Source organism: Neofelis nebulosa, chromosome 1, assembly GCF_028018385.1.
Source record: "Neofelis nebulosa isolate mNeoNeb1 chromosome 1, mNeoNeb1.pri, whole genome shotgun sequence".
NCBI classification, from domain to species: Eukaryota; Metazoa; Chordata; class Mammalia; order Carnivora; family Felidae; genus Neofelis; species Neofelis nebulosa.
Window position 1 is genome coordinate 46,322,556 of NC_080782.1, and position 27,827 is coordinate 46,350,382.

Consider the following 27,827-nt stretch of genomic DNA (forward strand, 5'->3'; position numbering starts at 1 on the left):
CTGTGTAATATATGACCCTCTGTGTAGACATGTCTCCAGCACGTCGTACCCTGGGGACTAAGAGTAGGCACCAACACAGCTTCTTTGTGAATGGTCCACCAAGTGAACATCTTCAGAAATGGGGAAACCCACTCTCACCCTCAGAATAGCCAACTCATTGTTGCACCACCCTACCTATCAAATACCCACTCCTTGTATTGCTAAAACACTTGTACCAAATGCTCCTAAATCGGGTCTCATGGCAGCAGCCTCCTATCAATCCTTCAGGGAACACCTCTCTCCAAGTCTCTTTTTCTGGTTCCCTCCTCCTGCAGTCATTCTTCACAGGGCATAGCTTTGCTCCACTCTCCTGATCTCATTCCTGAACAAATTTCCTCTTATTTCCTCTTTTAATAGGAAGCATCTAAGAACATTATTTTCCATATAGCAAGCAACAACAAATATTTGCTGAATTTTTTGAAGTGAGCACTGTCTGCCTAGAATCAAAAGGAGCCTGTAAGACATGCAAACAAAGTGGGACACACAGGAACATGGGAATAACACAGAGAATGTTGGGTAGGGTTTTCAGAGCATTGTGGGACAATCAAGCAAGCTAGCAGGCCTGGGTTCTTCTCCTGAGTCAGTGTGATTTGAGACTCGAATTTATCTGTAAAACTTATAGGTTGTATTGGTGATTTCTTTGGTGGTTAAGTATTAAGTTTTAGTTAAGCACTGTCACCTACTGAAAGCTCTGAGCTTAAGGCTGTCAAGGCACATGTTAGAAAGGATGTACAATTATAGTAGTGCCAGGATGACACTTACTTAACAAATCAAGCTGGATGGAAAGAAAAATAGAATGCAAGCAACTTTATCACTGTATGATTCAGTATGATTTGATGCCCTGTATGTCCACCATACCACATCATATGACATCAACATCAGTTTGTAATATCTTTGGAAAAATATTCTAGAACTGGAAACCTCCTATCCAAATCTGAAATATCATAGAATTCTTGACTAGTCAAGTCTCTCCTCATTGTTGGGCATAAGAGAGACGTCTAGGACTCTAAGAACATCAAGGAACAATTTCTCACCTCATTTGTGATTGTCATAGTTGCTGTTTGGATCCAGTACAAAATATGCTTTGTCTTTTATTTCAGCCAAACTCTTTCCCTGTGGTAGGGGGGAGAACTGTACTTGCCCTCAACAGTGACATTTCCCCAAAGTGGCCGAAGTACCGCTGTTCACATTCTGCCTCCAATACATTCTCCCTTCCTTTCCTTCTGGTCCATTACTTTGGTGGCCTTTGAAGGCCAAAAGAAGAGTAATGAGAAGGCAATCTGGAAACATTTCTGAACATGGTCAAACGTGTGCATCATGTGTGTAAATGCATTTGCAATTCATATGTGTGTGCACAAACATTTGGTGTATATGTAACTGCATTTAAAATGATGTTTGTAAGACAGATAGATGATAGATGATAGATAGATAGATAGATAGATAGATAGATAGATAGATAGATAATGTTTGTACATATTTGTGATTTTGTGGTCAAGTGTTGACATATCTGTCTTTGTTGGCACATGTCTTGATGTATATGTATGTGCAAAGGTGGTGTGAATATATGCCTGTGGGATTTTATCACCCATGAAGGACAGCAACCACACAAGTCCTTATCTTGTAATAAGGAATAAAATGCCAACATGAATCTCTCTGACATTTGAATTATCACATCTAGCTGACAGAGGAGAAGGGTGCAATAGGGCTTGACAGCTCTGCTGACAGGGCTTAGGCTGGCCCTTGGCCCTTCCCTATGGCCTTATGCAGTTGATGTCAATGCTTCTGACACCTCTTCCCTTTGGCCTGCAGGTCCCTGTCTGGCCGCATCGTTGGTGGTGTCTGGTGGTTCTTCACCTTGATCATCATCTCCTCATACACAGCAAACCTGGCTGCCTTCTTGACCGTGGAGAGGATGGTGTCTCCCATCGAGAGTGCTGAGGACCTAGCGAAACAGACGGAAATCGCTTACGGCACACTGGAAGCAGGGTCCACTAAGGAGTTCTTCAGGGTAGGAATATCCCTTGTCCTAGAGCACCTTCACAAAAGGGAACCACTACTGTCATTAAAATATCCTCATTAAGAAGCATGTGATTATAGTCAACCAGAGCAACTGCTTAGCATAGTACAAGTCAGGGAAACTCAGAGCATTTCTCAGCTTCTTACAAATTCTTGAGAAATCTACAATTCTATATTTGTAATAACTTCAAAGCTCTTGCACTGAATCAGACCCCTTATGTATGCCAGTCTGTGCCAACTTCTCTGAGGGCTGCAAAGGATATGACATTCAGTTCCTTCCCTGTTCCCACACATACTTGCAGTCTAATTAGTAATTGATTAGTATCGGCCTAGGGACAAGGTCCAGACCTGATGCCCTTTTATGTCCTCTCCTTGAAGACTTGATGAATAAGGAGATGGTATATGGGGAATGATTACTGGAACAGGTGGTCTATTTAACAGTGCCAGGAGAGACAAAATGTGAAGTGAAAGTGGAGGTGATGGAGAGGTCTTGTGGCCAGAGGCAGCGAGTGAAGGCAGAGGAGCAGAGAGCTTAGAAACACAAGCCTAGGGTCATCCAAACCTAGGGCCAGACCCTGGCTCTGTCCTTTACTTGTTCTCTGGCCCTTAGCCTCTTTCACACCATTTCCTCATCTATAGAGTCAGGAGAATAATATCTACCTCAACAAGTCATTATGATATTAGAAGAGATGAGGCATCTAAAACACAAGGCTCTGTGGGTACAGGGCTTTGGGGTACAGGCATTTGGGAGCCATCTTGAATAAGGGGTAGGGATTTACAGCCACAAACATTAGAAAATATTTCTAGGCATCATGAAACTAGGTCAAGTCTGGGTTGGCTAATTATGTTCCAGACAAAGGGGACAACTTGAACAAATGCCCCAAAGCAGAAAAGCCTGTAGTTCTCTGGACTTTAGACATGTTCCTCCTGGAAGTTGAAGAAATAGTACATGGAGCTACCATGTATTGAGGAAGGAAAAATGATAAATAATTGCTACAACTTACCTAGCATTTGCTATGAATCAGGTCTTGTGCCAGCACACCTTCATTTAATCTTGTCATTACAGTTAGAAATTTGTTTTCCCCATTTTATATGTGAAGTTCAGAGAAGTCAAAGTAATTGCCTGAGGTCACCCAGGTAATAAGTAGCAGAAGGAGAATAGACAGCCAGTATCTGCCTTGCTTCAGGCAAGGGACAGGGATCCCATACAGTCCTACCAGGTTCTCACTGCAACTTTATGGAGAAAACCCCAGACTCCGAGTGAACCCACAGAGTGTGCTCAGTTTCTTGGTTGTGGGTTCTATGTTCTGCATGACAAGCAGGAAGGGGACCGAGGTCTTAACCATCACTGACCCAGTCTCCAAGGCTAATGTCATCTACTTCAATACAATGGAGCAAGAAGGTAACTTAGAGGTCATGTGGTCAGAGTCTATCGTTTTAGAGAGAGACATGACTTCCTTAAGCTTAACCAACCAGCTAGTAGAAAAACCTCCTGTAATCTCATAATTCTCTAGAATTTTTAGCCTGCAACCAAAGTGTGAAGGGGATGTCTCATATTTGTCTAGGTAGCCATTCCTATATCCCTGGCTTTGCTGATGAAGTTGGGGAACAGCCAATTCACTTACTCATTACATACTCATGTTCTCATCCCCAATATCTGAGCATGTCACTATCCCCAAAACACCTTCCGTCCATGGTCTCATTTATGTCCCACCTATGACCTATGGTAGAACAGGAGTTATATGTCCATTTTGTGAATAAGAAATTGAAATTCAGGGAATCATAATGCAAGTGTTGAGGATGAACACAAATTCTGTTTCTTCATTCCAGCCAAAGTATTCTTGACGCTGAACCACACTGTCCTAATGAGGTGGTGTCATTAGCTGATTTTTTAAAAAGATTATTCAGGTTATTAGATGAGCTCATGATCAAATCTTGTCTAACCTTTTCCTTTTGTAGTTGGGGAAACTGAGGCCCAGAAAAGAAAAGGATCATGCTCTAACTACTCAGAGGCATAGCTAGGACTTAAGACTTGAAAGTTCTCTGTTAATCACTATGTCAATTGACATATTTCTATTTCTCATCCACAGGACACTGTTAGGCATCTAGAAACAAAACAGTGTGTATTCTACAAGCTCTGGGCACTCACTAGGTCTACTACATTCGTGACAATAGGTTGTAGTTCATATGCTAACTCTGATCAACAGTGGTGGCCTGGAGTTCGATGTTGAGAGGGGATTCTGAGGTCACATCTGGGCACAGTGTGAAAGAATTCCTTGACTGATGTCAATATCCCTCACATATATAGGAAGGGAAAGTGGTCTCAAGCCAGCCATGTATTGGGCATTCTTATCCTAAAGCAAAACCTAAATAAAGGGCATAATTAGTAGTAGTAATTGCACCACTTATAGAATACCTACTATATGTCAGGCACTGGGTTATGCATTTTACATCTGTTGTCATATACTATCCATGGTGACACTATGCAGTCAGTGCCATCATCAACATTGTCAGGAGAGGAAGACTAAGGCTCAGAAATGTTGTTATTTGTCCAAGGTCCCACGGCTAGTAAGATATAAAGCCTAAAATAAGGGAGGCAGCTGGTTGCAGTGAAAAGGCACTAGGTGCTATCAGGAAACCAGGGTTTTATTCCTGGCTCTGCCACTAAGAAGGTACATGACATTGGACAGTTCACTGCCACACTGTGGGCCCCAGTTTTTTACTGGTAGAAAGACAGCACTAACAAGATATGCCCCATGAGCCCTTCCATCTCTGTAAATTTGACCTTGAGAATTTTCCCACCAGGACTTTGGTGGATGGGGAAACAAGATCACCTACCACCCTCATAAGGTAGGAGAAGAGCATGGTGACACAAGTATTCTTATACCCCAGTCTCTAAAAAAATATGGCTTCTAGTCCCCACGGCAGCCCAGAGCTTCTTGGCAGCTCCAATCCAGAGTCACTGAATCCTCCATCGACAGTTTAATTAAGATGTATGAAGGGCTGTGAGAGCTGCAGATGATAGGAGAGATCCAAGAACAAATACCCCAAGTATGTTTCCAATCTTCCCTGCCACTCATGCTGCCTTCGCATCCCTAGAGATGAGATTTTCCTGATAGCCTAATCTGAGCAGCTATGAGCACAGCACTGGCATTTGGGGCACAGGGGTGAGACCAAGAGGACATATTAATTTTCTGCATACTGTTGCCCAGAGGGCTCTTCAGCTCTACCTGTCAACAGCCCAGTTCCCTGCCGTGGCCATCTTGTCAGGTCAAATTGCATCTTGCCATTGCCCTGCTGAGTATTTTGTTGGGTTTCTGCCTGGAAGATCATCTGTAAATCTGGTCACAGCTGAATTTATACATTTCTCTGTTTCCTGAGCGACAAGAGATGTACACTGTAGATGTTCTGATTGGTTCTAGGTGTATCCTCCTCTAACTTTGAAATTCTCCCTCCATTTTCTCCTTTTTTTCTTCTTCTTCTTCCTCATACATTGTTGCTTGAATGATGTATTTTCATGTAAAGAATCAGGTATTTTAAGACCACAAGGGATTCAAAGGTCCCCATGCCCCAAATCCTCGTGGAGCAGATGAGGAAAGACTAGAACCCAAGCTCTTCACTCCCAGTCCAGTGGCCTTTCCAGAGGGTCAACCATACTTTAAAGTGCATCACCTAGTTGATCTAATTATAGATTCACTCTACCAAATACTTCTCTGAAATTCTCAGTAACTATTTCCCTTAATTTTCCATTGAGACCAGACTTTTTCTAGGCCCAAATATCTCTATAGATCATTTGGCTCAAACAACAACTTAACTGTTTATCAATATTTTGCCAACACTTGATGTTGATATCAAAGAAATAAAACTGATATTTGTGTGCAAAGAAAAATGACATTTTGTGTGTATAATTTTATACTAAATAAATCTGTAATCTGTATTTTAACCACTAGTCTACATGAATTTTATGACTCTAGCACTCTTTAAAAACATTAGCCCCTTATATATGTATAACATGTGTCCATTTTCAAAGCCAGACTCCAGTACCCCCAAAATGCATCTACCCTTTGGGGTAAGGACACTCTTTAGAAAGACCATGTTAGATGAGAGAGATGATTTGTGGTCCTGGGTTGTGGGCCTTGACTAAGGGCCTACTATGTGTAAGGGTGCACTCTGTGAAGGACTCACAGAGGGAAGATGTCCCCCTCCCTCAGATGGCATCCATATATTTAAGACCTGTACACACGCAAGGATGCCTTGCAATCTTGGCAGTCTAGCCTGAAGGTCCAGTGAGTGTGTCCTAGAGGAACATCAGCCCTCACAATACTCTTTTTAGCCCCAGAGGCCTACAAATCAGAATCATCTGGGGGAACTCCTGGAAGAAAAGAGTTTTTCTAGGTTCCACCCCAGACCTGCCATATCAGAATCTATAGGTTTAGAGCAGGGCATCTCCATATTTACAATTTATATACAGGATTCTGGTGCCCACTAGAGCTTGTGAATGATTGTCCTTGAAACTAAGGTGGCCTCAGAATACAAAGGATTTGTTCTGGCCTGTGAAATGACTAGTAGGATGTAGCTGGAGAGAACCAGGGTATGAAGAGAAGTAAATAGCCTAGGCAAAGTCCCAAAGAAGGGAAGTTTCAAAGTGAGTTCAGTACAAGGGGAGGAAAACAGTTTGGCAAGATTGAGAGGCTTTTGAAATATAAACAGGTGACAGTATTAGGTCTCAAGTTATTAGTTTTATCAGACAATTTACATTCCAAGGTCAGTCTTATAATATGACTCATGATCCAGAATTCCTCAATGTTTTTATTATTGGGGGAACCAATAATGAAATCATATTCCACTGATATTAAGCTCTCCTTTTCTTCTGGGCAGTATAAATTATGGCCTTCTTGAGTAATAGATAGGTTCTATAATGTCTTCAGAAGCTAGATTAGGGTTGCATTTCTTAACTCTTCCCATATAGAAGGAGAATATAATTCAGCAGTAATTAAAAGATTCTGAGCTATTCTGTTCATTCTCTATTTGCAAGATATTTGTACTTTGGAACCTACTGGTACTAATTAGAGCCTCTTATTTTGCAATCACTCATAATTTGTTTCTTCCTGAGCTAATCTCACTCATGAATGTGTGATCAAGCTACACTCAGCTCTTCATTAGTGTGTGTGCCACCTCAATTCCAAGCGCAGCCAGCACTTAACTCCAGCTTTGTTCCTGTCCCCTGCCAGAGGTCTAAAATTGCCGTGTTTGAGAAAATGTGGACATACATGAAGTCAGCAGAACCATCAGTTTTTGTGCGAACCACGGAGGAAGGAATGATCCGAGTGAGGAAATCCAAAGGCAAATACGCCTACCTTCTGGAGTCTACTATGAATGAATACATTGAGCAGCGGAAACCCTGTGACACCATGAAGGTGGGAGGTAACTTGGATTCCAAAGGCTATGGCATTGCGACACCCAAGGGGTCCGCCCTGAGGTAAGTAGCCAAGATTTGCTTCCTTGGTACTCCCTCTCCCCTCCCTACCTCAGGAATGAAGCTGCTGTGTCTGCCTCAGGGCTCCAGTGCCACAATGCAAGCTGTCACGGGGGCTCTTCTTGGACACCAGTGAGCCTGGAAGATTCCAGTCACCCGAGATCTTCAGCCCTGAGGTTGGAATTGACCTGGGGGCCTCAGCTTGCTATGACTGTCGCTGCCCATGTGTTCTTCCCCATGCCTCACCTTACCCTTCCAAATGTGTTAAACATCAGTGAAACTTGTGTTTGTGTTGTGTGATCTATAACACACCATCCTTTACCAGATACTCTCATATCCAAGTAGGTTACGAACAGAGTTCTCCAGCAACCTGGATTCTTTGACAGAAGGTGGTTTATACTGTTTGTCTAAAAGAAACGTAAACACGTTGCCCAAATGGAAAGTCAAGTAGTTTGAGTCCTAAAGGCTCTGGCTGTATCATGAATGGCAGTACCCGTTCTTTCCCCAATACTGATTTCTTTAGCAAGAAAAAAGGTGGTTCAGGGACACCTGGGTGCCTCAGTCAGTTGAGCATCCAACTTTGGCTCAGGTCATGATCTCATGGTTTGTGAGTTCAAGCCCTGCATCGGGCTCACTGCTGTCAGAGTTAGAACCCGCTTTGGATCCTCTGTCTCCCTCCCCCAACCCCTCCCCCACTGTGTTCTCTCAAAAAATATTAAGACAAACAAACAAACAAACAAATAAGTAGTTCAGTAAAGAAGCAAAGTAGACTTTACTCTCACATAAAGAAGTTTTGGTACTCATTCCAAACAGCTAAGGTAGAGTCCTATAGACTCAGGATCAAAAGACATAGATTTAATACTGGGATTTACTACTGTCTTACCAAAGGTAAGTCTTGTCATCTCTCCAACCTTTAGCTTCTTCATCTGTAAAAAGAGGATATTCATCCCAGCCCTTCCTAGGTCCAAGGTGATTGTGAGTTCAAATCTATATAGAAGATAATTAAAAGCAGCACACTGTGAAATAACCCGTTATTCACTGATATCATGTCAATTTACAGAGGGATTAAATAATTTTAGGGGAGAGTAATGCTCAAAGAAAGATGAGAAGTGTTTAAAAAGGTTGCAAAAGGATGAAGAGAGGTTCTTAACCCACATTGACATCCAGGGCTACCTCTGCCTCCACATCTTTCATTCATTTCAATAATATTGAGCCCTGCAATGTTCTAGGCTCTAGGCTTGGACCTGGAGCTACAATTTTGAACAAGCCAGACAGTCTCTACGCCTATGGAATTACATGCTTGCAGGGAAGACACTTATTCAACAGGTGATTATTGTTTGATGGTTCATGACAACTATGACAGGTGGTAGTTGATATTGCAGGGAAGACACTTATTCAACAGGTGATTGTTGTTTGATGGTTCGTGACAACTATGACAGGTGGTAGTTGATAAAAGACCTGGAGGACACCTACTTCCAGCCATACAGCAGAATAATACTCCTACTATAAAACCTAAATATGCAGGATAAAGTTATAACAAATAGCCATTTTTATGAAAATTAGGAAATTCCAAGGCCAAAACAGAAAAAGGTCATCAAAACCAGAGTGAAATGCATAAGCCGACTCTTCAGGAGCTGCCATAAGCAGGGCAGAATTGTAAATTATGTGACAATCCACATGAACAAGAATGAGAAGTACATCTAAAAGCATTTAAGTAATGAAAATATTTTTAAAAGAAAAAGACACTGTCACAAGGGACCAGGCATATTTGGAAAAATACCAATTAGAATTCAGGGACGTAATACTATCTCAATGGAAGGGGTAAACAACAAATTAGTCAAAGTGGAAGAGAAAATTATTACACTGGGAGAAAAATGGAGATAATTCCTCAGAATATCACAAAGAGAGACAAAAAGACAGAAACCCTGACAAAGAGGTTAGGAGACGTGAAAGAGAAAACAAAATCCCAGGTGTATCTTCTGTGAGTCCCAGAGACAAAAGAGGATGGAGTAGAGGCAGTATTTAAAGGGAACTTTCCAGTATTTATGGAAAACATTAATACCCTGATTCCAAAGTTATGTGTCCCAAGCAGACGAAAATCAGCAGCTGATCCACTTGAAACTGCAGAACTTATAGAGACAAAGAAGATCTCAAACACACTCAGAGATAACAAGGTCTAATCTGGTGTGCAGGATGGATGGAATGTGGCCAAGAGGGCTTCTCCAAGCATGCTTTTTTCTCAAGCTGAGATATGACAGGTTAATAGGAGTTAACAATGTAAAGTAAGAGGAGGGGAAGAGATGAATACTCCAGCCAAAGGGAACAGCATGTGCAAAAATTCTAAGGTAAGAAATCATGGTACAGTCGATGAACTAAAAGAAGCCAAGTGCTCCTGGAACAGGTAATAAAAAGGAGAAAAGGTTAAGTTGAGATTGGAGAATGAAGTAGGGAAGCATTTTGTAAAGGATTGTTGTCCTTATTTAAAGAGTAATGAAAATATATTGAAGAATTTTAAGTTAACTGTCTGAAAATTAAGAAACAAAGGTATCTTTAGGAGGGCAAATATAACTGAATATACCATATGAAGGGAAACCAAATGGCCTGGTATTTATCAATCATGCATCTTTGCCTCAAACAACTTAAAAGATTCTCTGTACAAGTTTAGACAAAGTCCAAAGGGGATCCAAAAGAGAGTGTTTGGGCAAGGAAGAGACTTTTATCTCAGAAACTTATACAACATTATCCTAGAAAGGCCCAGAGTAGAGAATGAGCTCTTATATGTCCGAGAACATCAATGATGCTGCAATATTACAGTTTACTTAAGGCTTTATGAGTAAAGGATATTATTTGATCTAAATACATGGATATGAATTTAAGAAAACAAGGCACTGAGAGGTGACATTATTTGTCTAATCAATAGAGTACTTCTGCCATCCATCCTACATACAGATGCCTGGAACAAGATGACAAACTCAGAAAATATTAGATATTTGAGTTACATGAACTCAGGTCATCTGGCACTCAAATGACTTTGCACTATAATAAAATCTACCACTGAGTGAATGCCTACTCTATGCCAGATGCTATGGTATGTCCATCATCTCATATAAACTTCATACCTATAAAGTACCATTATCCCCATTTTACAGATGAAAAACAGAGGAACAGATTTAAGTTACTTGACTAGCTTGACACAAACAGCTAATAAGGAAGTAGCCAGATTTCAAGTTCAAGTAGTCTGATTGCACAGCCCATGCCTGTGACCTAATTCTAATGCTGCACTGGACTTTATGACTGACAGCATGATTAAAGGCAGGAGACTTTACTGCCAGGTTCCCAGTACCTATTCTCACATATCAAGCAATAACACACAACTCAAAAAAAAAAAAAAATTAAAAAGCAGACATTTGGAACCCAGAGTATCCACTCATCACTGTGAAGACAAAAGGCAAGAGTAGATGGTCATTTTAATGCACCAAATACCACTTTTTTGAGTAGTAACACTGCTTTTGTGGATTTTGCATGCCTATAGATTCTTTTGGGATAAGTGTTGAAAATAATTCAACTTTAATAAAGAAGACCCTAATTCTGTTGTTTACATCTCTGTAAGACATAACAAGCTATTTATGGATTTTGGGAAAGAAAGCAAGAGCAAGGGAAAAATAAATGAAAAGGAACATATTCCAAATATAGATCACTGATGGTTGATTTTTAAGTCATGTGGCCCAAATAATGGCCACATGCTCCCAACTCTCCCCCCAGTGCTCCAATTGCTCCAGTGGCAACTTTTATGATAACGATGGGGTTTCCTGACTCAAAAATAGAAGAATAACGTTCATCCTAAGATGGCCATGAGTTTCTAACCTAGGAAAATCCCTTTTCCCTCTGTGAGATTCTCCCTCTCATTTTTTCATTCAAAGGAATCATTCTAGCAATGAATAGTGTAGAGATTCCATGAAACATAGAATTGCAAAATGGTCACAGAAAATGTGAGCGCGCGCGCACACACACACACACACACACACTTCAGCCAGGGTTCCATCATATCTTGGCCTCACATGCCCCAAATGGTGCTATTTTCTCAAGGAATAGTCAAATATCAAGAGTCATGGCAACCCAAATGTCACAAAGACCCATGTGCCTACTCCAGCCATCTTAGTAGGCTGGGATCACTGATTTGGTCCCCGGAAAGGATTCTTCATGGCAGAGGAGGAAAGTGAAGAAAGAGTAAGGGATGGTACCTATTTCCTCTGGTCCCCATTTAAAAGGAGCTTACATGTGCTAAAGACAACATGGCAGTAGAAATAAATTTTAATTCAAATTATTTAGAATCACAGGAAATACTTTTAACGACACTGTTCAGCCATTCACAAAGCTGCAAACTCTTTCTGCAAAGATGTCTTTACAGAAGGTTGCTTTAGCACACTACAGGCATTGCTACAGACTTCCCTTCTGCCCTATAAAAGTGGCGCTTCTGTGCCCCTCATAGGCAGATGTGCTCCAGGTTCAGTGCCTGTACCTGCATTAAAAAGGACTTCCCTGGCAGTCTTTCTCCATCACTTGCTCCCTGTAAAGCCAGACCTTACCATACCTACAGGGCACTCACCCCCTTCCAGCCTGCTGAAAAAAAGCTCCAAGTTCCGCCAAGGCAGATCACCCAGCTCTGTCTCAGAAGGTCAGAGAACTGATATCTAAGGTCCAACTGTTCCTCTAAAACTTGCCAACTCTACTTGGCAGAAGCCAGGCCATGGTCCCTATGGAGTGTTAAAAGGCTGTGTTAGTGACAGAATGGTGTTTTTGTCTCTTCTGCTCTGGAAACAAATACTCTGATGAAGCGAAGTGGCTCCATGCTTGATTTTCCATTTGGACAGGTGGTGTTTCTTTGAAACAGATGCTGTTTGTTGGCTGTCACTGCATGTCTGGGGTTGGGCAAGGGGCTGAATTATGTTTCTGAAGCCCTTAGGTTATAGATAAAGACCTGCTCAGCCAATGCCAGTCACTAGGGAAAGGCAATTGGTAAATCAACTAATTATGATCTATTGGGCCCTTTTATTGCCAACTGAATGTATTTACTGGTCCCAAGTGAAGTCTCCTTTCTTTATTATGATGAACAATCCCTTCAGTTAGAGACAGTGTACTCAAATCTGCTCAGTATGGGGGCATGGCCCATGTTTTACCAACCCAAGAAGGAAGCCACACCAGATTGGCCTGAGTTAAAATCTCAACTAATGATTCTCCTTCACAAGCCATTTACCAGGAATTTGATGGATTTGCTGAGTTATACCCTAATCAGGACGCTGGTCAAAATCTGGTCTTTAACTGTGACCGTGGTTACATGGAGTCTTTTCTGGCCTCTGCACTCATGACATGTTTGTTTTCTGTCATGTGTCTTGTCCATGCCAGATGTATGGGCCAGGGGATGGGAGCTTCCTCCTACAGCTTAGTGGATGGTGGATGGGTACCCACAAGGGTCTGATATCCACTCCCTGTGCTTTCCATTGTTTCACAGATTCCTTTCTGAATATCTCCCCACAAAGACCTCTGTACACACCTCAGGGGGGAGCAGTGAGAGAGATGCAGTCCCAGCCCCTAAATGTTGTGTCACCAAGAAGAGCTCATGAGCCAAATTACACAGAGGCCTGCTGTTCTACCCAGTGCCATAAGAGTCAGCAACATACAAAAGGAGGAGAGTCAACATTTGAGTGGAAGGATTTATAAAGGTTTTGTGGCAGAGATAACATTCAACATAGGCCTGAAGAAATTGTGATAGATGAGGAATGGGTAGAGGGTGCTCCAGATGAAGGGCACCAAATGAGCAGAGGTGAGAAAATGGAGGGGCTTGCTTTCAGGAAAAACAAAGGATCCACTTTAACTAAAGAAGGCATTAATAATTAGAAGCAATTGGCTAAGTCATACTGTGAAGGATTTCAGATGTCTCTGTATTTTTTATTCAATGTCAGGAGGGGCCATTAAAGGCCACTGATGTAGAGGGATCCTGGGCCAAACAGGCTCCCAAAGATGATCCTGACAGTGGTTTGCAATGTGAGTCACAGGGAGGAGGATCACCAGCAAAGAGACCATTTAGAAGGCTGTTGCAGTTATTCTGGTAGGGGAGGATGAATGTGGTTACAGATCATAATGGGATGGCGACAGATAGAAATAGTGGGCTCTATGTTCTTCACCAGACATCACCTCTACCTTAAGTCTTAGTAGTTTGGAAAAGAAGTCTGTTATGTGAGCTTTTTGAGACTTTTGTGCTCTTGCCTAAGGCCTGACCAGGTACAAACTGATTCTGGCACAGACAGAAAGTGGGCAGATATGGGGTTGACCTCCCAAAAGACTTATTGGCATCTCCTCACTTTTACCTCAGGGGTGCCTAGAAGGTTGAGAAAGGCATTGCTGAGAGGGTTGCAGTAAGAACGGTGGAGGCTCCCAATCACCTTTCTCTTTCCCTATTGCACTGACTGTATCTTGCCTGTATTTGGTGTTGTTTTTTTTTTCAATCAGACATAAGTTTAAGATTGCTCATCAACATTTTAGTCACACTGGTATTCTGACTGAATACATTTTTCTCCCTCACACAACCCTATTCTGGGAAGTATCTACTAAGAACTGTCTGTCTCCATTGGCATATGGCTGAAGGAGGGAGGTGAAGGCCATGACTCAGGAAGAGATAACATAAGCTTTTGTGGGAAGTGTTCCCACTTCCAGGGATTGAGGGTCGTCTAGTTGCCCACCTCCATACTAGGACCTCGTGACATGAATGACATCTTCAAGTTAGTTCTGTGGGCCTCTCTTGAACAACTTTTTTTTTTTTTTTGCCTAGTGCTGATCTGAGTGCTACAGAGACCATAAGAGAGTTCTCTTTTAGAGAATCACAGTAACCCAGAATGTAATTGGGAAACAAATAAGCAAGTGCTGTTTTGTGTGGTGCTAAACCTATTGTTCTAAAGAACCATCCCCCAACTGCAGTACGTGTCAAATTATCTTGGGAAGCTGGTTAAAAATGCTCCTTTCTAGATTCTCGTTCCTGCGATTTCTCATTCCGCAGATCCAGGGTGGGACCGAGAAATGTGCAATTTTAACAAGTCCCAGGGCAACTCTGTTATAGGCAGACAGCAGTCCATTTGAGAAACAGGGCTCGAGGTCAGAGAAGAGAGATGGACAAGGTTTGAGAAGGCAGCGGCTTGGAAAGAGAAGGAAGGTTAATATGATGGGAGCATGACAGGGAAACTACATTGAATGGTGTCCAAACCATGATCCTTGGAGTCAAGCAACCTTCATTCAGGTCCAAGGGCCATTACTTCACCAGCAGGTTGACCTCACTTGGTAAGTCATTATAACTTTATGAGCCTCTGTTTTCTTTTCTGTAAAATTGGAGTAATAATAATTCATTGCCGTTGCTCTGAGTTTTGATGAAATAGCACAAAGTGCTTGTCACAGAGGGTACTCATTAATGTTAATTCTCCACCCCTCTCCTCTTCCCATTAGACTTACCAAAAAGTCACTTGTGAGCCAGATAACATGTTTCCCTTCTCTGTGAAATGTACTGTGTTCATCAGAAATGCACGTGAGCATCAGCCTCACCCCCCAGCACCGGCTGCATTAGAAATGTCTCTGAGAACAATTTGTGGTCCTCCCCCACAGAGAACACACTAAAAAAATAAAACCCTGATATTTCTTTTTCTCCCTCCCTCCCACCCTCCTCCCATAGTATAGTACTGTTCAGGGCCTGCCGCTGAGAATAAATACAGTATGTCCCAGGGCAATGACAGGCCTTTTCAATTGGTCCTTGTCTCCTGATGGGTAGCCAGGGATGCTTGTTGTCATGGTAACCCCATGAACTCTGTGACCCAGGTCGGGCCTGATCAGAGACAAAGCTCTCTGAGCAGAGAGGCTGGATTTGCCTGCATCCTCAGAAGAGCCGGAGAGAAAGGGAGAGAGGGAGGGAATGGGGGATAAAAAGGGAGAGAGAGAAAAAAGGATGGTGGGACAAAGAGAAGGAGAGAGACAGAAAGTGTGTGTGTGTGTGTGTGTGTGTGTGTGTGTGAGAGAGAGAGAGAGAGAGAGAGAGAGAGAGAGAGAGAGAGAGAGAGAGAGAGAAAGAGAGAGAGAGAGAGAGAGAGAGAGAGAGAAGAGACTGGAGGTCTGCCAAAGGAGTGCTGCATCAATACAGAAGCTTCTCAGGTCAGAATATGTGGGATGGGTTGTAGAGCAAACTGAGAAATCCTCCTAGGAGACTTGCGAGGCAGCCCAGTGCAAAGGTCCAGGCAGTGGGGTGATAAGGGCTTGATTTAGCATTTTAGTGGTGATGATGAGACCTATTGTTAACATTTATTGAGCCCTGACTCATCCCCGGAGCTTCTATGAAATACTTGATGTGCATTAGCTTATGTAATCCTCACAACCGTGTGAAGGTAGTATCGTTTTCACCTTGATAGTACAGTTCGGGAAACTGAGGCACAGAGAGGCTATGGAACCTGCCCAGGATTACCTGGCAGGGAAACTGGAGAGCTGGATTTTCAAGCCAGGCAACCTGATTTTGGGACCTCTTCTTGGCCACTGGGCAAAAAAAAAAAAAAAAAAAAAAAAAAAAAATGGATCTAAGGACAGAAACTGTGAGGAAGACATGATGATTCAGAGGATAAAGATCAGGTACTGCCCCTCCCCCAACTCACACATGTACAATTGCATTTAGTCCTGCAAGTCAGAAAGTCATGGTCCTGCAAAGGGAAGTGGCTCACTGTAGCCCTGAGTTCCCTAGGGAGCCCTTTCCTCCTTTTTGCATTAGGAGGCCACACATATCTGTCTGTCCCCAGGATGGGGCCATAGCACCAGGTGATGTCAATGCCCCACATGTAAAAATGGAAGAAGACACATCCAGTGTAAGCTAAGGTTCCCCACTGACCCATGACAGATTGTACCTAACACACCTCCAAAGATTTTCATGCCTCTCAAAAAACGCTGTAGTGCTTTGGACTCCTTTTACCAAAGAAGAGCTAACCATTTTGATTGACTGTACTATCAGCACAAAGAGGGAGGAAACTTCATTCCTTCCCCACCTACTGTGTGCTGGGCAATGCCTATGCATTCAGTGCCCTAGGGACGTTCGGGCATGAACCCTCCTCTTGCCTTTTGATTCAGGCATTATCATTTCCTTTTCACAAGTTAGGAAGCTAAGACTCAGAGAGGTGACATTCTGCCCAGGTTCTCACCGTGATATGTGGGATGCAGCTGAAGCATAAACCCTGACTCCTGAACCGTCCTTCCTTCCACATTCCCACCTCTGTGCTAATGAAGACACCCCTCACTGCCTTTGCCACCTTTTAAGGTGGCATCCTTAAAACATGAGGGGAAATGAGACACCAGGTGGCCTCCACAGCCAGAGCACTCCCTCCTGAAGCACCAGGCTGGGATGGAGATCCGTGGTGCAGGTGTATTCTGAAGGACTGTGTTAAAACTACAAAGGCAAATGCACACTTACTCCTGTTACGGCTCTGTTCTTACCATGCCTGCTTGAGAAGCTTGTAAATGGCAGAGCAACACAGAGTAAGAGAAAGAGGAGGAAGGCAGACAGAGTGAGGTGGCAAGGATGGATCTGGGGAGATGAATGACCCGGGAAATGAATGGCCTTTACCACGGCAAGAACAGCGACCCAGCACGGGCTGTGATTTGCCTGCTGAAGCACTACCTTCTCCCGCTGGTATACAAATTGTATGTTGCTTTCTTTTAAGAGGCTGTTGCTGTCAAAAATAGCATCTTTTTTTTCCCCCTCTCTCTCCCTCTCATCAGCAACTTTCTTTCAGACTTGCCAGTGTTCTTTTCCAAGAAGGCAGCTGCTATTATACAAAGGCAGAGCAAGGGGGAGAAGGTCTGGGTACCTGTCCCAGTCCTGCCACTCAGGGTTTGTGGGTGTGGGAAGAGAATGTGCTTTGGTGTTGATCAGACTCTCGTTCAGACCCAGCCTCCCACATTTACAACCTGTCAGATCTTAGATATGTAGCAAACAGCCATACGGACCATCAGATGATTGTTAGGGCCTTAAAGTCAGGGCTGAGGACAAATCCCAGGTCTGCCAGCTAATGACAAGAGTTGCTCAGACAAGTTACTTCACCTTTCTCAGTTTCCCCAAATACAACAACTGGAGGTAACACTAGCATTCACATTGGTGGTTGTTAAATAATTAAATTAGATAATATAAGGTGCTTAGCACAGTGCCTGGCACATATTCAAGTGACTAAGAAATGTTAACTATCATTACTTAATCTCTCAGAGTCTTAGATTTTTCATCTTCCAAATGGGGTTCCTACTATAAGCTTTGCATGGTGCATAAGGAATCCTTGACCATTAATCCCCTTTCCTCCCCCACTTCTCCTTTCCCTTGTGCTTCCCCTCAACACTGACCATCTATTCTGTTGGTTTGGGAATCTGATCCAAACATGTGGTGATTGCCTTCTCTGGCCCAGACCACTCTCAGCTTCTTTACATCGTAATGAGTGAAATTTCAGCATACCAAGAGACAGAAATATCTGAATGGACAGTTTTATTCTCTTTTTCACTCAGTGCCCCCCAAAGGTCAGCTAATAGCCACCTTGCTTCCGTCCATATGCCTAAAAGTAGAAAAGTCCTGCGCAAATCCTGATTTCTGAGGGCAAGCAGAAAGGAAAGGGAAGGGATGGCCCTGAGTTGAACCCCTGCACAGAAACTCTGGGTCATCTGTTTTAGTAACTTTTATGAATCACCCCATGTGCTGAGATCATGGGCTTGGTAATCACATCTAATCAGCCTTTGCCTCAGGGAGCAAAGGGGCAAATCCCATGTGAATCCCTAAGCAGAGTTGACTTGATATCCTAAGGAGCCAGAGGTAGGGAGTCAGGGGAGTCTCCAAACAAAAGAAAGTCAGGCAGGCATATTTGCATATATTATTCATGCCTCCTCAGCACACACATCTAGCAGAAAAAGAACATAATGACCTCTTAATCATATTCTCTATTCTGAGGGGAATTAAATTTATTCCTCTGGAGGAATGTTAAGACAAAAAAATCCATAGCACTATTCAAGCCCAGGCTACTTGTGGCCTACAAACACCACAACTTGTCCCCACTCTGGTGTCTTTTCTCTTATTGCTTCCTTCTTTCTACCTATATTTCAAAGTACGGTCCAGTGAAGCAAGGGCCAACTGTCCCACAGAACCTAGTAGAAAATTTAGCACGTAGAAAACTCCTATTGACTGTCCCACTGACTGATTCCTACCTGGCCAACTTCCATATGGTGACTTCCTGAGTATGTCATAAAATCAGTTGATGTGTCTGGTCTTGTGTAGATTCATGAGAACCAGGAAATACTAGTTCTACTGTATAACTATATAACATAAATTAAACCAACTCTTTTTTTTTTAAGTGTTTATCTTAGAGAGAGAGAGAGAGAGAGAGAGAGAGAGAGAGCATGAGCAGGAGAGGGGCATAGAGAGAGGGAGACACAGAATATGCAACAGGTTCCAGGCTCTGAGCTCTGTCAGCACAGAGCCTGACGCAGGGCTCAAACCCATGAACCGCAATATCATGACCTGAGCCAAAGTCAGACACTTAACCGACTGAGCCACCCAGGTGCCCCAAACCAACCAACCTAACTCATGAGTCTCTTTGGCCATTACTAATGCACATCCTAAAGGCAGCAGATGAAAGCACAGGACTATGATCACACAATTTAATTTTATCAATATTCCTGGCATAGGATTTTTCAAAGCACTAAAGTAAGTGCTCTGAAGGAAAGCAAGATGATTATGACATTGGGACCCCTAAGACTGACTATCTAATGCAGGGGCTGCAACAAAAATGCCCCCAAGGGCCAGGTAAAGAAAATGAGTAAAATGGATTTGCATTAAACTCTTACATGTTTTCCTTATTTTTAATAGACCCATGAGTACAGTCACTCTTTCTCTATTCTAACAAAATAACAGTGCAAACACTCTGACAAACAATAATTATGGTTAACATTTTTTGAGCACTTGCTATATATGGCAAGCACTCTCTAAGTCCTTAGATGCATTCCCTAATTCACGTAATCCTCATAAGAACCCAACAAAGTAGGTACTGTTAAGAATCTCATTTTTAAGATAATAGATCAGTGGCATAGTGAGGTTAAGTAAATTATCAAAAGTCACACAGCTAGTGAGTGGCATAGCCTGAATTTGAATGCAGGCAGTCCAGCTTCAGAGTCTGTTCTTTTATCCACCACATTATCCTATAAGTGACAGTCTCTGAGTGATCAGAGAAAATGATGGGGACTTGGTGAACAAAAGAATATACGCCTATGTAGAGGGAAAAGGGTCCACTCCGTTCTGATTTAATATATTGCTGTGTCAGAATGTTGCCAGATCTGGTTTTTCAAAGAAACTGGAAATCTCAATTTTTGCATGCACTGTTCAAACGTTGAGTGTTGGTCACAGTTAAGAGAGGAATAGAGAAGACACAGGCTAGTACCAACTAATAGTAATACAAAAAAGAGAGGAAATCCCATGAAGATGATAGATGATCAATAGATGAGTAGATGGATGAACAAGGCACAGTGGGAAAACCATGCATGGAGGGATTAATGTCTTACCCTTCAGGTGGAGTCTGGGGAGGCACCCAAGAGGAGGTAGCAGTCCCCAGACAGGGCCCCAAACCAGTGGGGAGAATATATACGAGCAAGACGGGGAGAAAGATATTTCAGGTAAAAGACCCAGCAAGCATACAGTACAAGAGTGAAAGGGAGAGTAATTCATGCATTCTTTTTCTATCTTTCTATTGCTGTTTGCAGCAGGGAATCATTCCCTCAAATGAAATCGCTCATGGAATCCCATTATAAAAGACAAATGGGAGGGGGATGCTGCTGAAAGAACAGAGGAGGGGCTGGAGGTGGTAGTGGAAAGGGGGAGGAGGAAGAGAGCTAGAGACAAGTTTGGGCCCAGGGTGGGAGACCTGGGAGATCAGCGTTCCTCTCTCCCTCGGGAGCCATTCTCTGTCACTGGAGGAGACCATTCTCCAACATGATGACCCTGTGTATTTTAAAGTCCACAAGAAAATAATGGTCCTGCTGGCCTGCTCAGCATTCTGTTCACATTGATGTCTGTCTTTTGGTGGCCAGTCCTTAGAATAGGCCCAGCTTTTCTTCCTTTCATTGAACCAGAGGTGGCTGAGATGAGACCAATGGGCTGGCTCTTGCCCGGAATGGTGTTTTCACCCCCTCTGTTAATTGTAGGGAGGCTTTCATTCATTCCCTCCATTATCTTTTGTCAAGCATCTCTGAAGTGTCTGATACAGACCCTGTGGTGGGGCTGCTGGCAAATGGTTCTGTGTTACAGGACCGGATGTGGTTTACTATGAGCTGTAAGTGCACTGCTTCTCACAACGTGGGGCAGGCTGGGGATCAAGCATGCCTCCAGAAATACCTTCTGTCCGTAGCACCCCTGGTGGAGGGGCCAGACTTCCGGTCCCCATCCAGGTCTCTGCACTGTACCAGGTGATGCTAGCCAAAGGACCCCAAAGAAAGTTACAGGGCCTGGAACGCCTGGGTGGCTCAGTCAGTTAAGCATCCAACTTCAGCTCAGGTCATGATCTCATAGTTCATGAGTTTGAGCCCTGCGTTGGGCTCTGTGCTGACAGCTCAGAGCCTGGAGCCTGCTTCAGATTCTGTGTCTCCTCTCTCTCTCTCTCTCTCTCTCTCTCTCTCTGTGTGTGTGTGTGTGTGTGTGTGTGTATGTGTGCTTCTCCCCTGCTTGTGCCCCCTCTCTTTCAAAAATGAATAAATAAACTTAAAAAAAAGAGCTACAGGGTCAGAAATAGATATCACACATATAAAACTAGTATGCAGCTTCTGGGGGTTTGGGTAATACAACATATATTGTTGTGATACAACTATATTTCAGAAATGTAAAACTCCTTCATTCAAAAAAATTCATCAAAAAGCTTTTGTTAGCTATTGTGCTGGGTTCCATTAAAGAATTCCTCTGGTTGGAGGAGCCAGCCAATGGATAATAGCATGATAAGCTTACTATTCTAGGGTATGCAAGTACAGTGGGACAGAAAGGAAGGCCTGATGCGTTCTGCCTGGGCCTTGCAGGAGGATTTGCAGAGAACAACAAATGCCAGAGGCTTATATGATGAATGGGTTCTACACAGTGGCCAAGTGTACCAGGTAGAGCATGTGCCAACACAAAGAGGTGTGGCTTTTGTGGCACTTCCAATCCAGCCACTTGTCCACAAGTAACCCCAAAGCACTTTAACATCTGTCATCTCATTTGCTCCTCACAATACAGACAGCTGGAGCCAGAGCTTGTAATTATTCCCATCTTACTGGGAAAACTGAGGTATACTTGCAGTAACCAAATATCCTGGTTTGCCCAAGATTGAGAGGGTTCCCAGGATGTGGAACTTTTGGTGCTAAAACCAGGAAAATTCCAAGCAAACTGGGACCAGTTGGTCACCAGAGGCACAGTTACAGGTCTTTCCACATATCTTGACCAGAGATTAGTGAGGTACTCAAACCAGATTCAGATTCTTTTCTCCACCTCAGATGGAGAAATAGAGTGCTCTACATATGGGTTTTTTTTCTTTTTTTTTTAAACCAATTCCTTTGTGTTATTTTGTACAGTCAGAAACCAAAGGCAAAACGTCTGTCTCTAGCTGACTCAATGGCTGACCAACATTCCTTTCTCATGAGATCCCAGGATTGTCTGTTCCTTGAGTATACTCCAAGGGGAAAACCACCTGTGGTGGTCTCAGGTGAAGGGAACTTTGACCTTACCTGTATTCCCTAACAATACCTGGGGATGTCTGCATTTTAATTGAGGCTCCTGACATAACCCCACTAGCTATTTCCATCTGCTTGATCACTGTTTAACCTCTCCCACGTTACCTACCACTCCAAGCTACTGGGCCAGCAGAATCCCATGTGCTCTTAGCTTTCTGCCCTGTCAGTGATGATGTTTACCCTAGATGGTCCAAACCGACAGTGTCATAATCTATACTATAAAGACAGAAGGGGTCTTTGAAATTATTATCTAAAAGGTAGGTGATTAAGAGGTGCTGTCTAGGATCCAGGTCCACAAACACCCAGGCCTGTCCTAGACCCAACCACTCTTCCCCTTAAGAAGGCAGGCCAAACATGCTTTGGTTCTTGCTGAGGCTGTGGCTCCCACTCCAAGCAAAATGACCCTGGTTTGACCTCAGCACAGGAGCAGAAACATCCAACCAAAGAAGGCCCTCAGCAGAAGTGGTTTACTCATCCCTTGAAGACTATATAGGAGAGGCTGCTGCAGGGCTCAGAGAGAGGTATAAGGGGAGAAAGGAAGTGGCTGGACCTGCTTCACAGAGGGAGCACCCTGGTCCTCAGAACCCTCAAGTCCCATGAAAGGAAGAGTTGGAATGTCCATGCTCACTTGTACACCTGACCTTTAATTGAGTCCAAGGAAATTCTCTCCCTCCATGGTCCCTCTAATGCCTTTAAACCTCACTTATCAATAGCTGTCCTTCCCCTTCTTGAGGACAAATGCAGAGATCCTCGAAGTCTTTTCCCCCAGAAGTCCAGTGGATCCTAGACTAGAGGCGTCATGGACCAGTACGGCACCAAAAAAGAAAATGGTGGTAGGGACACATGACAATGTTTTTTCTTGCCAAGGAATCCTGGTATCTTAAAAGAAACAAAACAGGGGCTCCTGGGTGGCTCTGTCGGTTAAGCATCCGACTTCAGTTCAGGCCATGATCTCATAGTTCATGGGTTTGAGCCCCACGTCGGGCTCTGAGCTGACAGCTCAGAGCCTGGAGCCTGCTTGGGATTCTGTGTCTCCCTCTTTCTGCCTCTCCCCTGCTCGTGCTGTCTCTCCTTCTCTCTCGAAAACAAATAAACATTAAAAAAAAAAAAACAACCAAAAAATGACCATTTCTCATCAACATAATATAAAAAGAGAAGAAATGTGTTAACACTAAAAAAGAAGGAAATTTCACATGAAGGACTGTCCTTTAAATGGAAAATTTTAGGGGCGCCTGGGTGGCTCAGTCGGTTGGGCGGCCGACTTCGGCTCAGGTCATGATCTCCTGAACTCCGTGAGTTCGAGCCTTGCATCAGGCTCTGTGCTGACAGCTCAGAGCCTGAAGCCTATTTCGGATTCTGTGTCTCCTTCTCTCTGACCCTCCCCTGTTCATGCTCTGTCTCTCCCTGTCTCAAAAATAAATAAAACGTTAAAAAAATTTTTTTTTAATAAATGGAAAATTTTAGCTTTCTGAAAACTCACTCTACAACCTTATCATTCCTTATTTTCCCATTGGGAAGTGAAAACTTCATCACAAATTGGCCTGGATCTTTGAACCAGCATTATGGAACCACGGATTGAATCCTTTTTATCCAGCATATGAATTCCCTCCATGCTTTTCCTGACCAACAGTTGTCCCATCAACGATGTCCCACCAGAGTGCCACTTTGCAAATAAATTCCCTGAGAGCTATAACAGCTCCAAAGTTTACCATCTCATTGAGCAGCATTCTGTGTCCCTGTGGCTTCATCTCTCTGATCTAATTCTGCCCTTCAGCATCGCAAATAAATCTAATTCCTCTTCCATTGACAACCAGTCTCCAAGTTTCCAGGTGAGCCCTATTTACTTTGCTGGATCCCTGGATTCAGGGTTAAAGCTTTCGACGTTGTCTGCTCCTCTCATATGAGTCAGTATATTGGTTAATAATTGATACATATTCACTTAGGACTGCCTGGCAGTGTAGAGGGTCTGCTGGTCTGAGTCCTCTTCCTGCTTAAACACCTTACCTTCCCTGTCTCCCTTGCCTGCAGGTGAAGACTTGACTTCTTGGCAGAGCATTCCAGGATGCTTAGGATTTGGACCCAGTCAGCTGTTATAGCCTAACCTCCCAGAAGCCCCCCTTGTGACCACATTCCCCAGACCTCTGCTTCCTAGCGCTCCTTCCTGATTTCACTCTTCCCTTTTCACAGAGCATGCCTGGAAGGTTTTCGAACTCCCACTCACTATCAGAATTAAACTCTTCCCTTTTCTGGTGCTTCCATAATTCTTTATTTTAAAATCGGATACAGTTTTCCATGAACTATTGGGAAGTGTTTCTGCCTCCCACATGAGACTGTACATTCCTTGAAGGTTGAGGTTTATAACTTGCTCAGTTTTTTATTCCTACTAAGTACCTAGTACTCTACTTAACACTTAATTGGCCCTGATAAATATTTGGTGGGTTGACTTGAAGACATCTACTCTTTCCACCAAAGCCTTTATAATCAAGTTAAAGGCTAAGGCTAATACACATAAAACAGTGGTAGGCAGGGCAATGAATTGAGTGCTGGGTTCCAGGGAAGTTCAAAGGAAAGGTCAATGAGAAATCAAGTGTTCATGGAAAAATTCAAGGAAAACATGGGGAGCAATGCAGGGCAAGTGGTGTTAGGAGAGAAGTGAAGGAGAACAGCAAGTTGCAAGCACAGACAAGCAGGAAGAAACACAGTGTTTGAAGGGGGACAGGATGCCTGGCAGCCTAGTGTGATTAGAACTGAAGCTTCCTTTGAGGGAGGAGAGGCACAGCATATCGCTGCAAGCTGGGTATAAACTCCAAGGGCTGTTTCATCCAATACTCCTCAGATGCCCAAATTCAAGGTTTTGAGAGAGAGAGAGAGACGGTTGCTTTAAAACTGAAACCCAGAATTCAGTCCTTAGCCTTTCCTAAAGCTGAAGCCCAATTAAAACCATCTGAAATCTCTCCCTGGACTGTTTTTCCCCCCAAACTTCAATTTCCTTGCACGTATATGATAATCAAACTTCTCCACAGTGGCAAGTCTGAATACATAGGATTTTAATGAGTATAAGGTCATCCTGGAGACTACCTTTCTAGGGTTCCAACTCCTCCCTTCTCAAGACTTCCAAAGATAATTCCTTGATTCAGATACTCCCCTAGACCCATAGGCTCCTGTGGCTGAAAATCAGGGGTCGGACGGTTTACCAGAACTAGCCAGCATAGCCCCAGGTTATTGTCCATCTAGCAGTATCAGCTTTACCTCCTTAAAAAAAAAAAAAAAGAAAGAAAGAAAGTTCTTTGGCCTCTTCCTTACAGTCAGCTTGTAAATTAGCATCTTATGAAATGGTCTATCATGAGGTTTTGTTCATTCGCTGCCTTTGCTCTGCTGTGGGCTTGGAAAATGGAGATTCTTGGATGTTACAACTGTGTGCAAAGTAAAAGTTTTGAAAAGGTCTGACAGAGTTGGGGGAGAGAGACCTAGATAATCTTTCTCGGGCTTGTTAATGCATATAATACCTCATGTGGGGCAAGCTGGAAAGCACAGTGGTTACATGCACAGACTTCATCCATGCAGAATGGAGTTAGAACCTTAGGCAATTTATGTATTTGTCTGTGGAATGTAAATAGTAATAATATGCGCACCAAATAGGGATGTGAGGATTAAAAGAAATAAAACATGTAAAGTACTAAGTACAATCCGTGGCCTATAATAAGCTCTCCAAAAAATAAATAAATGTTAACTACAATTATCATCCTATGATCCTGTGCATTTTCTTTGCACACTTTCTGGGCTCTTTCTGTTATGTTCCAGATAGAGGAGTTTACCAAATAGCTGAATTAGAGGCACATAAGGTTATTTTGCACTTAGATTTCATCCATTCATTCATTCATTCATTCACCAATAAATAAATAAATAAAAAGGTATTTCTCACTTTTACACTGTATAGAACATCTTGTACTAAATATTGTAGGGAGGAGTTTAAAAACACAGGAACCATCATCTCTGCTCCAGGGAACTGACAGTCTATTTGAGGAGACCCATCCAATACACCAATTAGCTAGAAGATTACAGCATAAGGGACCAGAGTTAAAGTCCAGAGAATCACCCAGAAAGGGACATTCAGTGTTGAAATTTAATTAAATGCTTTTCCAGGAGTCCCTTTTTCAAACCAATTGTGAGATCATGAGCCCACCAAAAAAGGACATAAATTTTCCCCATATTTCCCATTGTGGAACTTGTGCCATGAGGAGGGTCCACTTTCTCTAAACACTTCTTCCCACTGTTGACCCCAAACTGGATTTTGTGCCTGAAGAGAACAAACAGGGGAGAGCTTATTTCTGAAGATAGAAAAGTGGTCTGATAGCTCACAGCAAAAATGAGAATTAAGAATTTGGTAACCCTGACATTTGTTCTCTGTTTCAGTTACTCCCTGTACTCCTCCCTCCCCTACGTTGAGTTTTTCTACCTACATTATTTTTAAATACAAAGATAGAAAAAAAGGGGGGAGGGGTCACGAAATCTAGGCAGTGGCTGTTCTATCCCTGCATTGAACATCCCTAAGGAAAAATCCCAAAGCCAATCATTGCCCTTTGTGTGTTTGGTCAAGACTAGAGTCTCTTCTGTTTTGTTTGTTTGTTTTTAGACAGAGAAAAAGAGAGAAAGGGTGTGTTTCAGGGTTCTTTTAAGGGAAATTGTTTTCCCAGCTTGAAAATTGCCACATTTAAACTCACAATGTGGGGTAAGTGAAATCATAAATATGAACTCCTTTTCAGGCAGCAAACGGCAAGCATTTGGAGTCTTTCTCCTTTGCCTTTGGGGATCCATATGCCACAGTCTAGTTAGCTGCCCAGCGACTGACAAACATAAATAAAAGGTAATAGTTGTAGTAAACAGAGTTCCTGTGAGTCAAGAAGTGTTTTCCAGGGAGGGATCGACATGCTTCTTATCACACTAGAGTCACCAAATAGCCAAAGTTTAGCTCTTATAAAAACAAACAAATAACACAGGCAATAAAAATAAAAATGTCTGTCTTGTCCACTGTCTACACTCAACAGTGGGGTAGAACTGGCATCTGAAAGCTCATAATAGGAAAAGAATTGGGCAAGAGGCTGTAGGAAGAGAGCTGGATTTAATAGCCCATCTGCCTTCCTATCAAAGGCCCCTTGCCACCTACTATGGACATAGCTCCTCTGAACCCCTCCCTTTCATCCTATTTGGGCACCCATCTTAGTTAAATAAAAATTGAGCCTTAAGGTGGCACCATCAACAGAGAAATCCTCAAGAAGTAGTAAAATGGGAGGTGGGACAAATTATGTCCTGAAAGATGTCCACCTCCTTCTCTAAAGAACTAGATTAGGCACTGAAGGATAGGGAGGCAAACCCAGTCAACCAAATTATTCCAGTCACCAACTAATGCACCTGTGGGTCCAGCACATAAACCCTGATAGCAACACTTGAACAGGGTCTTAATGGGGCAAGTGAGGGTTACAGGTAAAGAAAATTAGATGGACTC

The 27,827-nt window shown here is 43.0% G+C and overlaps 1 protein-coding gene across 3 annotated transcripts in view; it reads left to right on the top strand.

The window, feature by feature from the left end:
• GRIA1 (glutamate ionotropic receptor AMPA type subunit 1) overlaps positions 1–27,827 on the top strand; it is a 306,881-nt gene that overhangs the window by 259,996 nt on the left and 19,058 nt on the right. For all 3 annotated transcript variants that reach the window (XM_058720887.1, XM_058720886.1, XM_058720895.1), the window contains 2 exons: positions 1,849–2,047; positions 7,287–7,534. In XM_058720887.1, coding sequence (XP_058576870.1) covers positions 1,849–2,047; positions 7,287–7,534 — 447 coding nt within the window. The remainder of the gene's footprint in view (positions 1–1,848; positions 2,048–7,286; positions 7,535–27,827) is intronic.